This window comes from Ylistrum balloti, unplaced genomic scaffold, assembly GCF_031769215.1.
Source record: "Ylistrum balloti isolate Yb309-2 unplaced genomic scaffold, AGI_CSIRO_Ybal_v1 Utg370558, whole genome shotgun sequence".
Classification (NCBI taxonomy): Eukaryota; Metazoa; Mollusca; class Bivalvia; order Pectinida; family Pectinidae; genus Ylistrum; species Ylistrum balloti.
Genome location: NW_026782351.1, coordinates 359,659 through 375,431, shown reverse-complemented (window position 1 = coordinate 375,431; position 15,773 = coordinate 359,659). Strand labels below are relative to the sequence as shown.

The window sequence follows — 15,773 nt, the reverse complement described above, 5'->3', positions numbered from 1 at the left end:
AATAATATTTCCCGCCAAGGAGATAAAGAATAAACCTTCAAATGTGTTAATGTAACGTTATTTCGGTATTTGTTTATTTACATCGCGTGGTCCTTGCGTACATGTAATGCATTGGGGGAGAGGGGGTGCACGTTGCTTATTTTGCTTGAGGCCATCAATTGAAGCCTTGAAGGTGTCAGATGTGTTTCCAGGCGATAGTGGTACCGCTGCGGGGAGGGGGATATAGAGTTCTTAAGCTCTTCCGTTCTTGCTTCTTTAATTAAGCATTCAAAAAGAATAATAAAAAAGTACATTTAACGGTAAAATATCTTAAGTTGTTGGACAGAGTTACGGAAACGCTTGCGCTCGAGCTAGCGACCTCATGCTTCCTTGTTCAACATCATACATATAAATGTGCTTGTCAATCCTCACAACATGCTGTAAACTGAAATAGACATTGTGGTCATCAGCAATAGAAATCTACTTGTAATCTGCATGGCTGCATTGCAAAATACATTTATTTATTTTCTGATGTTTTGATTCAACGTAAATAATTACGTAACAATGAGGTGTGGCAGCGTCGTCCCAATCGAACGCATACTCTAAAGAAAGACAACTCATGCCACTTCCGGTACATTTGCCAAAATGGCGGCGCCCATGGTTGCAAGATTGTGTGAAACACCAGGCTGTAGTAAAGATGCCAAATTGCAATGCCCAACATGTATTAAGCTTGGAATTCCAGGATCGTTCTTTTGTGCACAGGTTCTCAATGTATTACCCAACTGTATATGTTCAAGTCGGCGTGTAGTTAATTCGAACCCATTTACCCACGCATGCTTTAGGAATATTAATTCATTTCTTTGGTAACCATGGAATAAAAACCTTCTTTTTCCTAGTATATGATTTATTGGATGAACTTTTTTTATAGAAAAACTAATGACCATTTTTATTTTTTGACTGATACATAATATTTTTACCAAAGAAGAGTAACAATCCATAATGGTGAACCAAGACTTCTCCGGGATCCTTGACTTGTCAAAATACCATGTGATCAGGAGATGTGGTTCTTTCATGGAATTCATCTGTTTATCCCAGAATTCCCAGCTTTTAATAATATGATACTTTTTTTCAATGAAATCTTACAAGTTGTTGGATAGAATCGACAGAGGGATGGGAAATATTGTGCTTGAGCACAAATCATTGACCTTTTGCATCTTTGAATAACATAGTTATTATAATTTATCACTAGACTTAAGGGGAATTAACTCCAGCTGAAGTGAGTAATTACAGATATGTATACATCTTTTCACATCTGCTTCTCTAGTTAATAGTTAATTAATGTATTTCATAGTGAAAATGACCACAAAAATGGTAATATTTTAACATTGCCATAATCAAAATAAATGTTGTTCTGATTGTAATATTTCTCTATACAGAGCCAGGTTTGTATAAAACAGTATTATACATCCCTGACAGAGCATGGCAGAAATTATTTTTAGAGGAAAACCTTTGCTGATGACACATCCTTATATGGTTTAATTGTGGCTGATATACCAATTGATGACTCCAGAATAATTAATATTTGCAAGTAGATGAGGTATTATTTTTAATCATGAAAAGACTGAATCTGTACTCTTTTCTAGCTAGGCAGATTGATTCTGAGATGTTGCATCTTGACCTGTATTTTTATGAACTTAGTCATTAAGATTTAAGAAGCCATAAAAATGGTTTTTCAATAGTCATGCTAATTGGTCTAACCATGCAACTATACCAATGAGAAAACATTCAAAGGAATGAATATACATAGAAAATTAAATTTAGAGAAGGTGACTTGAGTTAATATATAGTTTACAGTATTTCATCCTATTTTAGAATATGCTGATATAGTATTGGCAACTGTACACAAAAGAGTCAATTCAAAGGGAGGCAATACACTTAATAACTGGGTTGATGCGGACACAAGTCATGTTATCCTATATAATGAGTCAAGTCTCATTCCACTAGTAAACAAAGACACTTACATCAAAATATCCATTTTTTTAGAAAAAAGATTTTACATAATAGATGCCCTCCTCATGTAATTGATTCAATCCAACCTTTTATCAGTAATAATACTGATCATTACCTTCTTCAACACAAGAGACTCTTTGTACTGGTAGCAAGAACCAAAAGTCATGTCTGACTGGAATAATCCATCTTTTCTGTTTCCCACAATGATATCTATAAATGCAATTAAGCTTTTCTTTTCAACCAGTTACTGATTTACAACACCAGTGCAGTGATAAGTTTTTGGATATGTGTATTATGGAAACAGAAACGTAAATGTCAACTATGAAACTCTGCTATCAATTTGATTCTGGATTTGTTACTACATTATCAATACTTCATCTCCTAATAACAATATTTTGACTTCCAAGTTTCTATCAATTAAGGAATTTTTTGACCAAGCATTGCATTATCAACATCTTGATTAACCATGCATTATGTATTCTATATCCATGTAGAGTTTCCCCAACCAATGGCAGAGAAACTAATTGTACTTTTTGCTCTTTGCTAGGACTGCTTCAAGTTGTTTTGGTCTGAACACAAGAAAATTCACAAATTAGTCAGTAAGTATGAAGCTTTATTCTAAAAGTGATGCGTGATACATTTGTATATACCTGTGACAGATAAAAAATAATACTTATATGTGCATCTGACTGCCATTAAAGTAGATGCAACAGTTATGAAAAGTTATACTAAACGATAAGATAAAAAATTGCTTTATACATTTGTAAACCTATAACACAATTACAGTAATAAAATATATATTATATACACGTCAAAGGTGTTTTGGAATGTTTATGTTACAGTATTACTACATATACTTTTAATGCATGAAAGAATACCATAGGTTTTATGCCTTTGTTCCTTGAGATTGAATGAATTTTAAATTAAATGGGTTATTTATGGAGTTTTCTGAAATGCATATACTTCTAAATTGTTGATTGTATTTAGTGGGAAACTGTAAAATGTTGATTTATTGATAACAGAAGGGAATGACAAGACGACATCTGACCAGTATAATCCATGGCCAGGCTTTAAATACACAGGGCTAATACGGGCAGCTAAAGTGGTAAGTAATAGCATGCTTACAAAGAGCAGTGATACTTATCTGGCACATTTTGTTATGATAATGGTAGAGATATATCGCCTTCATCTCCATCCTGCTTCTTCAGCACCTTTGATTGTTGGCTGTCATTGTTTTCATGCATTGTTACAATCTAACTTTTAGACACCAAGAAGGACTGTTCCTGATCACATACCCAGGCCTGACTATGCAGATCATCCAGAAGGTTAGACTTACACTTTTCATGTTACAAAATGCTCTGTCAAAATAGCATTCATTCAAAATTGAAGGAAATTTGGAAGGTTCTTTTGTTCTGTGTCCATGTAATATTCAGAATAAAAGAGCATCAACTGATTCACCTAAATCACAAATGTATGGCTATGAGGTAGGACCAGAAGGTGTTACCATTCTGTGGGCATCGGCGTTCAATATTACAAAGTTATATTTAGATCAGTTTCTGAGAAAGTATAAATACTATAGATCAAATTTGATGTATATTGAGATCTAAGAATATACAATTCCAGTCAGGACAAAGATGTTTCTTTATTATTGATATGGAGAAAAGCATGAAATTTCATTGAATTTGAAAGTTGTTTACTAATTTAGTCAGATTTTGTTTATTTGTAGACATTTTAATAAGCATGGATGGATGGAATTCCACAGAATTCTTGCCTCTATAATGTAGCTACGGTATCTAAACATTGTATAATAATTCATTTATGTAATGTTTGTAGGTGTGCCTGTATCAGAAAGACAGATGCGAGGTACAACAAATATAAAAGTTTTGTCAGACGAAGAGCAAGAAGGACTAAGGATAGCTTCTAAGGTAGACACATGTATCATTACCTTATATACTTCTTTACCAAATATCCTGCAACAGGACATTCTGTTTACCCTTAAAATTTGGCAATTTCAGAAGTCAAATCACAATTCTGTAGGCTTGAAATAATAGTGTAATAAACATGTCCTTTCAAACATAAAACCCATGTTTAAAATTTGAAAATATGTAGCATTGGTGTTCTACAATCAAATTAAGTAATTCTATTTGTATGGTTATTGTTGCACTTATTTATGTACAAGAATGTTTATCTCTCCATTTTTGTCTGTGAATTCAATAGAGAAAGCCACGATAGCTCAGTCAACAAAGCTTTACTCTAAGTGGCTTCAGGTGAAGATCTGGGGTGTGTAGTTCAACACTTTTTACTCGTGATGGTTTGTTTTTCAAGAAAATGAGTGTTGACCAGTGTGTGTTTTTGTGGTTGAGTCCTTTAGCAAAACACTTTAAGCCAATTTCTCTAGATGGCATATGACAAGCCTTCTGTATGTTGTTCAATCAGGTAGCCACCAGCCACTTTCAGGAGTCCTTGCCTTTAAAAGATGCTGTCTATTTGCAGGTTAATAAACCCATCAGTAAATGAATAATTCCAAGGCATGTAACAGAAATTCAAATTTTAAATTACAGACTCGTCAATTAATGGTGGCTTAGAGTTTTCTATTAGTTAATACTTTGAGAGTTGATCATAAGCTTTCATGTAGGGAGTTGTCCATTGATTATGGTTCTAGGAGTTCTCCATTGATTATGGTTTAAGGAGTTGTCCATTGATTATGGTTTAAGGAGTTGTCCATTGATTATGGTGTAAGGAGTTGTCCATTGATTATGGTTTAAGGAGTTGTCCATTGATTATGGTTTAAGGAGTTGTCCATTGATTATGGTGTAAGGAGTTGTCCATTGATTATGGTTTTAGGAGTTGTCCATTGAATATGGTTTAAGGAGTTGTCCATTGATTATGGTTTAAGGAGTTGTCCATTGATTATGGTTTAAGGAGTTCTCCATTGATTATGGTTTTAGGAGTTGTCCTTTGATTATGGTTCTTGGAGTTGTCCATTGATTATGGTTTAAGGAGTTGTCCATTGATTATGGTTTAAGGAGTTGTCCATTGATTATGGTTTAAGGAGTTGTCCATTGATTATGGTTTAAGGAGTTGTCCATTGATTATGGTTTTAGGAGTTGTCCATTGATTATGGTTTAAGGAGTTGTCCATTGATTATGGTTTAAGGAGTTGTCCATTGATTATGGTTTAAGGAGTTGTCCATTGATTATGGTTTAAGGAGTTGTCCATTGATTATGGTTTAAGGAGTTGTCCATTGATTATGGTTTTAGGAGTTGTCCATTGATTATGGTTTAAGGAGTTGTCCATTGATTATGGTTTTAGGAGTTGTCCATTGATTATGGTTTAAGGAGTTCTCCATTGATTATGGTTCTAGGAGTTCTCCATTGATTATGGTTTAAGGATTGATTATGGTTTAAGGAGTTGTCCATTGATTATGGTTTTAGGAGTTGTCCATTGATTATGGTTTAAGGAGTTGTCCATTGATTATGGTTCTATGAGTTGTCCATTGATTATGGTTCTATAAGTTGTCCATTGATAATGGTTTTAGGAGTTGTCCATTGACTATGGTTTTAGGAGTTGTCCATTGACTATGGTTTTAGGAGTTGTCCATTGACCATGGCTAAGAGAGTTGTCCATTGAATGTAACTTAGAATGTTGTCCACTAGTTATAGCTTAGGGTGTTGTCCTTTATCAGGTAGTTGTGGCTTAGAGAGTTATCAGGCAGTTTTCTAATATGACTGAGAAAATCCCTCCCTTGTGATTGGCTGAGAGTATTGACCAATATTTATGGTTTAAGAGTGTTGTCCTATATATGGTTTAGAGTGTTGACTAATATTTATGGATGAGAGTGTTGACCAGTATATATGGTTTAGAGTGATGTAAAAAAAGTTCTGTTTTTTTAGTTGTCCATTATTTATATTTGTCAATCATTATAGTTATAAATATATATAAATGTGTGTGTTTTTATTACAGCTTGGGCGGGAGGTGTTAGACATAGGGGCAGCAGCTGTTGAAGTAGGGGTGACAACAGAGGAGATTGACAGACTTGTCCATGAGGTAATTAAACATCTTGTTAAACTGTTTAGTAAAACCCCTCAATTGTTCAATAACATCTAAAAACCTTGTGAGGAAAATTGAGATCAACTTTGAATGTAATTGAAGAGATTCATGCTTGATATAGATGACAGCTTTCTAGACATTCAAGTGATCAACATATAATTAATAGTAATAATGGATAAGAAGAGATGAAACTTAAGTCCGTCAGTTTTCCTTATAGTTATGTCAATAACATAGAAGTTTTGTTACAGGCCTGCGTGGATCGAGAATGTTATCCTTCACCCCTAAATTATTACGAATTTCCAAAGTCCTGTTGTACGTAAGTATAAGAAATTGCTGTATGTAGATAAAGACATTGTTGTATGTAAGTATATAGTTATTGTTGTATATAGGCATAAAGGTATTCATGGATGTAGGTATAAAGGCATGGTGGTATGTAGATGTAAAACATTATTGAATGCAGGTGTTATGTTTTTTAATTGCAGTGATTTTCTTATTTTTATGCTCCCCAAAAATTTTCAAGGGAACATTTAATCGCTGCATTGTCCATCCATCTGTCCCTTCGTGTCTGGAGCACTTTGCCCACAGCAAAGGTAGGATCATGAAACTTGGTGTATAATATGATTATACTAAGAGGATGTGTAATGTAATAAATTCAGGGCCCTTTGACCCCTCAGTTACAGAATTATTGTCCTTTGTTAAAAATCATCTTGTCAAGAGCATAATTTTGCTGTCATTTAAGCTAGGATAATTAGATAAGGTGTATATATTGATAATACAAAGACAATGTGCAGTGTACAATGTTAGGATCTGAAACCCCTTGATTACAGAGTTATTGCCCTTTGTTAAAATTTTATGTCCAGAGTATTACTTTGCCTGCATTTAAATTATTTATGAAATGTGATGTATACAGTCATACTGACATAGAGTCATACAAAAGCTAGGTGCAGTGAAACAAAGTCAGGGCCCATGACTCCTCAGTACAGAGTAATTGCCCTTTATTAAAAGTTTGTGTCATGAGGTTAGTTTTGCTTGCATTAAAACTAGGATCATGAAACTTGGTGTATACATTGGTTATACTAAGAGAATGTACAGTATACCAACTTTAGGGCCTGCAACCCCTTAATTACAAAATTCTTAACATTTGTTTAAATTTTATGTCCAAAAAAGTCATTTTCAGGGAGCATTCATTAGTTTCACTGATACTCTTGTTTTTAAGTAGATTGGCTCATTAATTATTTATAAGCTGTAATCTGTTATCATATCAATGTTTCCTGCAAGCAAAAATAATTCTTTTTTTATCCAATGTTATGAAGATAGCATAGATGGGAGAGGCAGACATGGGGAAGCATAGATGGGAGTGGCAGACATGGGGAAGCATAGCTGGGAGTGGCAGACATGGGGAAGCATAGATGGGAGAGGCAGACATGGGGAAGCATAGATGGGAGAGGCAGACATGGGGAAGCATAGATGGGAGAGGCAGACATGGGGTATCATAGATGGGAGTGGCAGACATGGGGAAGCATAGATGGGAGAGGCAGACATGGGGAAGCATAGATGGGAGAGGCAGACATGGGGAAGCAGGGGAGAGGGCAGACATGGGAAAGCATAGATGGGAGAGGCAGACATGGGGTATCATAGATGGGAGTGGCAGACATGGGGAAGCATAGATGGGAGAGGCAGACATGGGGAAGCATAGATGGGAGTGGCATAGATGGGAGTGGCAGGAATGGGGTATCATAGATGGGAGAGGCAGACATGGGGAAGCATAGATGGGAGAGGCAGACATGGGGTATCATGGATGGAAGTGGCATGCATGGGGAAGCATAGATGGAAGAAGCAGACATGGGGTATCATAGATGGGAGTGGCAGGCATGGGGTATCATAGATGGGAGAGGCAGACATGGGGTATCATAGATGGGAGTGGCAGGAATGGGGTATCATAGATGGGAGAGGCAGACATGGGGAAGCATAGATGGGAGAGGCAGACATGGGGTATCATGGATGGGAGTGGCAGGCATGGGGAAGCATAGATGGGAGAGGCAGACATGGGGTATCATAGATTGGAGTGGCAGACATGGGGAAGCATAGATGGGAGAGGCAGACATGGGGAAGCATAGATTGGAGAGGCAGACATGGGGAAGCATAGGTGGGAGAGGCAGACATAGGGAAGCATAGATGGGAGAGGCAGACATGGGGAAGCATAGATTGGAGTGGCAGACAGTGGGGAAACATAGAGAGGGCAGACAGATATGGGGGTAGCAAAGATAGGAGGCAGGCATAGGGGTAGCCAGGATGAAGAAGTCTGACATGGGAGTAGCACAGAAAGGGAAAGCAAACACTGTGGTAGATTAGATGGAGAAGTCAGACATGGGGGTAGAAAAGAGGGTGAAAGTATACATGGATTTAACATAGAGGGCGAAAGGAGACGTAGGGGTACCATACATTGGGTGGTAAACATTTAGGTGGAATAAATAAGAACACAGAGTATCAGCATTCATATCAGTTTGATGTATTCTAATGTAAGTACAGTAATAGTCATTCTTAACATTTGTAAGTTTTACCATGCTGGCATTTCCATTTCAGCAAAAACATTAAATGCAACCAAATAAAGCTGAAGTTTTACTCAACAATACAAAACCAAACTCATGCATTATCATAAAGCATAAACAAAACAATATTTTCATCTGTGTTAAATTTTTGTGTGATACAGGTCTGTAAATGAAGTGATATGCCATGGCATCCCAGACATGAGACCTCTGGAGGATGGAGATATAGTGAATAGTGAGTATTCTAATACATCACAGACATGAGACCTCTATACAGAGGCGATATAATGAACAGTGGGTATTCTAATACATCACATACATGAGACCTCTATAGAGAGGAGATATAGTGAATAGTGAGTATTCTAATACATCACAGACATGAGACCTCTATAGAGAGGAGACATAGTGAACAGTGAATATTCTAATACATCCCAGACATGAGACCTCTATAGAGAGGAGACATAGTGAACAGTGGGTATTCTAATACATCACAGACATGAGACCTCTATAGAGAGGAGACATAATGAACAGTGAGTATTCTAATACATCCCAGACATGAGACCTCTATAGAGAGGAGATATAATGAACAGTGGGTATTCTAATACATCACAGACATGAGACCTCTATAGAGAGGAGACATAGTTTACAGTGAGAATTCTAATACATCGTAGACATGAGACCTCTATAGAGAGGAGACATAGTGAACAGTGAGTATTCTAATACATCCCAGACATGAGACCTCTATAGAGAGGAGATATAGTGAACAGTGAGTATTCTAATACATCACAGACATGAGACCTCTATAGAGAGGAGACATAGTGAACAGTGAGTATTCTAATACATCCCAGACATGAGACCTCTATAGAGAGGAGACATAGTGAACAGTGAGTATTATAGATCTCAGACATGAGACCTCTATAGAGAGGAGACATAGTGAACAGTGAGTATTCTAATACATCCCAGACATGAGACCTCTATAGAGAGGAGATATAGTGAACAGTGAGTATTCTAATACATCACAGACATGAGACCTCTATAGAGAGGAGATATAGTGAACAGTGAGTATTCTAATACATCACAGACATGAGACCTCTATAGAGAGGAGACATAGTGAACAGTGAGTATTCTAATACATCCCAGACATGAGACCTCTATAGAGAGGAGACATAGTGAACAGTGAGTATTATAGATCTCAGACATGAGACCTCTATAGAGAGGAGACATAGTGAACAGTGAGTATTCTAATACATCCCAGACATGAGACCTCTATAGAGAGGAGACATAGTGAACAGTGAGTATTCTAATACATCCCAGACATGAGACCTCTATAGAGAGGAGACATAGTGAACAGTGAGTATTATAGATCTCAGACATGAGACCTCTATAGATAGGAGACAAAGTGAAGAGTGAGTATTCTAATACATCACAGATACGAGACCTCTATCGAGAGGAGATATAGTGAACAGTGAGTATTATGATAGATCTCAGACATGAGACCTCTATAGAGAGGAGACATAGTGAACAGTGATATATCACAGACATGAGACCTCTATAGAGAGGAGACATAGTGAACAGTGATATATCACAGACATGAGACCTCTATAGAGAGGAGACATAGTGAACAGTGAGTATTCTAATACATCCCAGACATGAGACCTCTATAGAGAGGAGACATAGTGAACAGTGATATATCACAGACATGAGACCTCTATAGAGAGGAGACATAGTGAACAGTGAGTATTCTAATACATCCCAGACATGAGACCTCTATAGAGAGGAGACATAGTGAACAGTGATATATCACAGACATGAGACCTCTATAGAGAGGAGACATAGTGAACAGTGAGTATTCTAATACATCCCAGACATGAGACCTCTATAGAGAGGAGACATAGTGAACAGTGAGTATTCTAATACATCCCAGACATGAGACCTCTATAGAGAGGAGACATAGTGAACAGTGATATATCACAGACATGAGACCTCTATAGAGAGGAGACATAGTGAACAGTGAGTATTCTAATACATCCCAGACATGAGACCTCTATAGAGAGGAGACATAGTGAACAGTGAGTATTATAGATCTCAGACATGAGACCTCTATAGATAGGAGACAAAGTGAAGAGTGAGTATTCTAATACATCACAGATACGAGACCTCTATAGAGAGGAGATAAAGTGAACAGTGAGTATTATGATAGATCTCAGACATGAGACCTCTATAGAGAGGAGACATAGTGAACAGTGATATATCACAGACATGAGACCTCTATAGAGAGGAGACATAGTGAACAGTGAGTATTATAGATCTCAGACATGAGACCTCTATAGATAGGAGACAAAGTGAAGAGTGAGTATTCTAATACATCACAGATACGAGACCTCTATAGAGAGGAGATATAGTGAACAGTGAGTATTATGATAGATCTCAGACATGAGAACTCTATAGAGAGGAGACATAGTGAACAGTGATATATCACAGACATGAGACCTCTATAGAGAGGAGACATAGTGAACAGTGATATATCACAGACATGAGACCTCTATAGAGAGGAGACATAGTGAACAGTGTGAGACCTCTATAGAGAGTAGACATAGTGAACAGTGAGTTCTATAATACATCACAGACATACATGGGACTTCAGAGTCTTTCTCAAATCTTAAACTGATGCACTGATAAGATAAGAAGGAATGGTTTTAACAAAATTGATGACTTTGAGGTCCATTAGAATTCCATTGTAAAAACTTATTTGCATTAACACTTCTGTAACACCTGTGTTTTTATGGTAATTCCGTGGAGATGACTGACTGGTGTACCAAAGCTGTTATTTATCCATTTAATAGAAAACACAAAATGATTTTCAAAGCCTACAGTCTGAAAATCTGTTTCAAAGTTACATTAATATTACAAGGCTCATTTTGTTGAAACCTTTCAGGAATGGTGGAATATTTCAGTTCAGATATAAGGCAATGCAATACAATATAGTTACCAGTATTATATGTTATCGTCCTGGTAAACATGTGATTTTTTCTGTTTACAGTTGACATTACCACGTTCCATCGAGGATTCCATGGAGATTTGAATGAAACTTTATTTGTTGGAAATGTTGATGAAGGAAGTAAATCTTTGGTGAAGACAACATATGAATGTCTAAAATTTGCTATTGATGAAGGTAAACATTTATTTCATTTTTCAGTTTTTTTCCTGTCATAATATCAGACATGCCTTTGCCTGCATCATCCCTGTAACACTCTCATAGTAAAAAAATTAACAAGTGTTTGGTCAAAGACAGGTTTTAAATCAATTAAATCTTTTGTTACATTTATTTTAGATTTAAAAATCAAACTGGAAAAAACAGTTTTGGAAGGACCATGCACTATTAGTTATTTATATACCATGCTTCTTGTCTGTTTGCAGTGAAGCCTGGTGTACGCTATAGAGAGATGGGCAACATAATACAGAAACATGCCCAGGCCCATGGCTACTCTGTGGTGCGGAGCTACTGCGGTCATGGCATTCATCAGTCAGTAATTTAGGCTCTGGTTTTAACGGTTCATAGTCAGATTAGACACAATATAAATGTATTTAATACGTAACATAAAACCATGTACAAGCTTGAATTCAAAAGTATAGTATAGCGAAATGCTCATCAGAGAAATATCCTGAAGAACTTCTGTCCAAGAAGTTCATGTGTATGCTATAAATTGTCAACATGGATGTAATTTTTAACAGAAATTTCAAGCTTGCACATACAGAATTCCTGCTAGATGTATTCAAACCTCCCAACCTCACTATCTGTAAAAGATATATACTGTAATTGTTACACAAGATATACTCAATGTGTATCTTTTTAACATGCTGTTTATCTGTAAGCTTCAAAGACGGCCTTGAACTCGCTACTTATAAATCTCCATTTTGGTCGAAGATGTAAGTTGATCATATGGTGTTATGAAGTATACTTAAAGTATTACAACCTCGATGTAATTCGGTTCCAAAAATGTGTAGCTAGAACATTTGACATGAATTGCTACAATTGCTGAATTGAAGGGTGTAGTTTTATATACTGAGGTCAGTTGTTTTGGATCAATCTTACTAAACCACACATATTTTTCTGTATGTGTCCTATGATTGTTGAAATTTGAATACTGGATAGAGTTTTGAAAGATAAGATTTTTTCTCTATTATTATCAACTGAGATTTTTTCAACTTAGATTTTCAAACCATAGTGTTTTGTTATGTACCTGTATCTGTGAAGCTGCTCAGCCTGTACCATAAATCTATTTCTCTTATTAATTTTTTCAGACTTTTCCACACTGCACCTAGTGTACCTCATTATGCCAGTGAGTATACCTTTCCTTATTTTGATTTCCTTATGTAGAAATAGCCATATACCAAAGTATACCAATATCTATGACCATTTGACCATAGGCCATATATAACATTATAATGGGGCAGTAACTCTGGATTTGAATCTGATATTGTTTGTAATATATTTGGTTGTAAAAATAACTTGAACAATATCATTGATTTTCTATATTGGTGTGCAAATTCCATTACTTTTTCATTTTTTTTTTAAAAATATTGGTGTTTGTTTGTTTTCCAGAAAACAAAGCAATTGGTGTGATGAAACCAGGACATTCATTTACAATAGAACCCATGATTTCTGAAGGTAAGTACACACTTTGAAATAGAAACCAGGATCTCTGAAATATGTTAACATTGATAGTAAACCCAAGAGCTCTGCAGGAAAGTATTTATTTACTATAGAACTCAGGATCTCTGAAGGTCAGAAGATATTTACATTTGAAATCAGAATTCCTTGAAGGTCAGTATATAGTAACAATAAAACCCAGAATCTCTGAAGGATGGTAGATATAAGAAAAATTTACAAAAGAGCACAAAATCTCCGAAGGTCTTTAGATATTTTAAATGGAAACATATTTACAGAAGAAACAAAGACCTCTGAAGGTTAGTTCACAAAAGAATGAGAATCTTTAAAAATAGGCACAATTGTAGAACCCAGATAAGAACATACTGAACAGCAGTAGAACCAGGAATCTTTGAAGTTCAAAGTACTCTTCTTTAGATTTTAGGCTAACATGACAATTGATCAGTATCATGTTGATGTGTTTTAATTAGTGTTTAGTATTAAAAGGGAGTATTTCATATGGTTGTTTAGGTTGTACACTAAAATAACATCATGGTACTTACAGGAACCTGGAGAGATGAAATGTGGCCTGATAATTGGACAGCTGTTACTCAGGACGGGAAGCGGTCAGCCCAGTTTGAACATACATTACTGGTGACAGACACAGGCTGTGAGGTTCTCACACGACGCAGAGTTCATGATGGACGGCCACATTTTATTGATAAAATGTGATGAGACTGCTAATTTCTGATGTGTTACATAAAGTTAAACATACACTTTGTCATACATGTCCTATAGGTATGAGTCACACATATCATACAGGTAAAGGTCACACATCATACAGGTGTGGGCACAGTCAGTACCAGATATTTATTTGGTCAATATTTATACCTGAAACAGAAGGAGTGATAATCAACCATTTAATTTGCAGCTGAAAATCTGTTAAAATGTCTATATTTTACTTCATTTCTTATGTTAATAGCTGTGGCTGGTAATGTTTGTTTACATGTTAAAATGACCTTTGACTGCAGCAGATTCTAACACTTTCCCTCTCGTTTTCTCTCTCCAGTACCTCCCAGATTTTTTACCTCTAACCAAAACCAACTGTAAATACAATGGTGCTACACAGAAAAATCTGATGTATCCACAGTATTTCAGCTTGGATAGTTTTCAGGAAGTTTATCCACAGAAATAGGTTCCTTACAATGGCAGGTAGGATTTCTTTATTGTCATACGTCTATACAATATTCTAAACCTACTTTCCTTCATGTGCCATTTACAGTCGAGGATTTCACAATTCAAGCAAAACGGTGAAAATTGATTATTGTGAATCAAAACATGTGATGAAGGCTTATTCTAATATTTGACATCCGTTATTTTATAATAATGACTCGGTGAAGTTTATCCTAAATCTAAGTGTACATTACCCACAGCTATAATACATTTGGTAAATCTATTGTTAAATTCTGTATCAAGGACGCTTTATTCCCTTGAGATTTCAGTTCTGAGGAGTTTGTGTTTGGTTGATGATACACTCCGAGGAGAATCTGTAGAATGTTTGACTTCTATGAATGAAGCCACTCACACTGCTGTCCAAACAAAACACTAGACACCTTAAGAACTTGGAAGCTATTAGACTTGTTTATTCCTCTGGGTATTACATCACACGCTGTTAGTTATGTGTCCTTCAGTAATCTCACCTATCATGGCCAAATTAGCAACTGGATATGGGGCTCACTATAAATAGGGTTTAAATGAAGACCATGCAATTTAAATTTTCAATGATGTCTCAGAATTTTCAAAAGTAAATTGCTACAAATTTGTTTTATTGCTTAAGACACAAAAGTTATAAGCTGTGAAAGAAAGTTTGTTTGCTTAGTTCTGAAACATGAAGTGATCTGTAAAACATTGGTTTTACTACACACCTCTAGATACAAGGATTTCGTGGAAATGTGTTATTATTTTTTCAGCCCAATTATGATTTTGATTCCCCATTTCATAAGTTTAAAATTGCAGTTATATCAAATTTAATTTAACTTTTTTAATTTCCACCAATAAATAAAGATGAAATGAGAAGCTCACTTAACATGATTTTGTCTTTGAAATTTCTGTTGACAGTCTGGCATGTGTTCAATTGCTGCATTGTGACATTTAACAACAAAAGTATTGAATTACCAGGTACTGGGATTTTACTGAATTAATGAGTTAAAATAAAGCTTGCTATTATTGATACATTGCACTTTTTGTTATGATATAAGTACTTTATTTTAAGTTTTATTGTCTAGTAATCATTGTCTCAGCAAAGTCACCATGTCCGTCTTTGTGGAGCCAGTAACAGTAAGATCTTTAATGTCTAGTAATCCTGGTCTTAGTGAAGCCAGTGACACTAAGATCTTAATTGTCTAGTAATCCTGGTCTTAGTGAAGACAGTGACACTAAGATGTTTATTGTCTAGTAATCCTGGTCTTAGTGAAGACAGTGACAGTAAGATCTTTAATGTATAGTAATCCTGGTCTTTGTGAAGACAGTTACACTAAGAT

General features: G+C 35.8%; 1 protein-coding gene across 1 annotated transcript; it reads left to right on the top strand.

The window, feature by feature from the left end:
• Positions 1 to 624: 624 nt before the first annotated feature.
• LOC132556289 (methionine aminopeptidase 1-like) lies at positions 625 to 15,465 on the top strand. Its single transcript, XM_060220672.1, has 13 exons — positions 625 to 741; positions 2,537 to 2,588; positions 3,012 to 3,094; positions 3,254 to 3,314; positions 3,823 to 3,914; positions 5,953 to 6,036; positions 6,288 to 6,355; positions 8,750 to 8,820; positions 11,626 to 11,757; positions 12,003 to 12,108; positions 12,888 to 12,925; positions 13,189 to 13,254; positions 13,799 to 15,465. Exons 1-13 carry the CDS (start codon positions 625 to 627, stop codon positions 13,963 to 13,965), a joined length of 1,137 nt encoding a protein of 378 aa, XP_060076655.1. The 3' UTR covers positions 13,966 to 15,465.
• Positions 15,466 to 15,773: the final 308 nt, after the last annotated feature.

Coding starts and splice junctions, on each gene's coding strand:
- LOC132556289 (XM_060220672.1), top strand. CDS start 625: ATGGCGGCGCCCATGGTTGCAAGATTGTGTGAAACACCAGGCTGTAGT. Junction 3,095..3,253: donor TAATACGGGCAGCTAAAGTG/GTAAGTAATAGC, acceptor TCTAACTTTTAG/ACACCAAGAAGGACTGTTCC. Junction 6,037..6,287: donor TTGACAGACTTGTCCATGAG/GTAATTAAACAT, acceptor GTTTTGTTACAG/GCCTGCGTGGATCGAGAATG.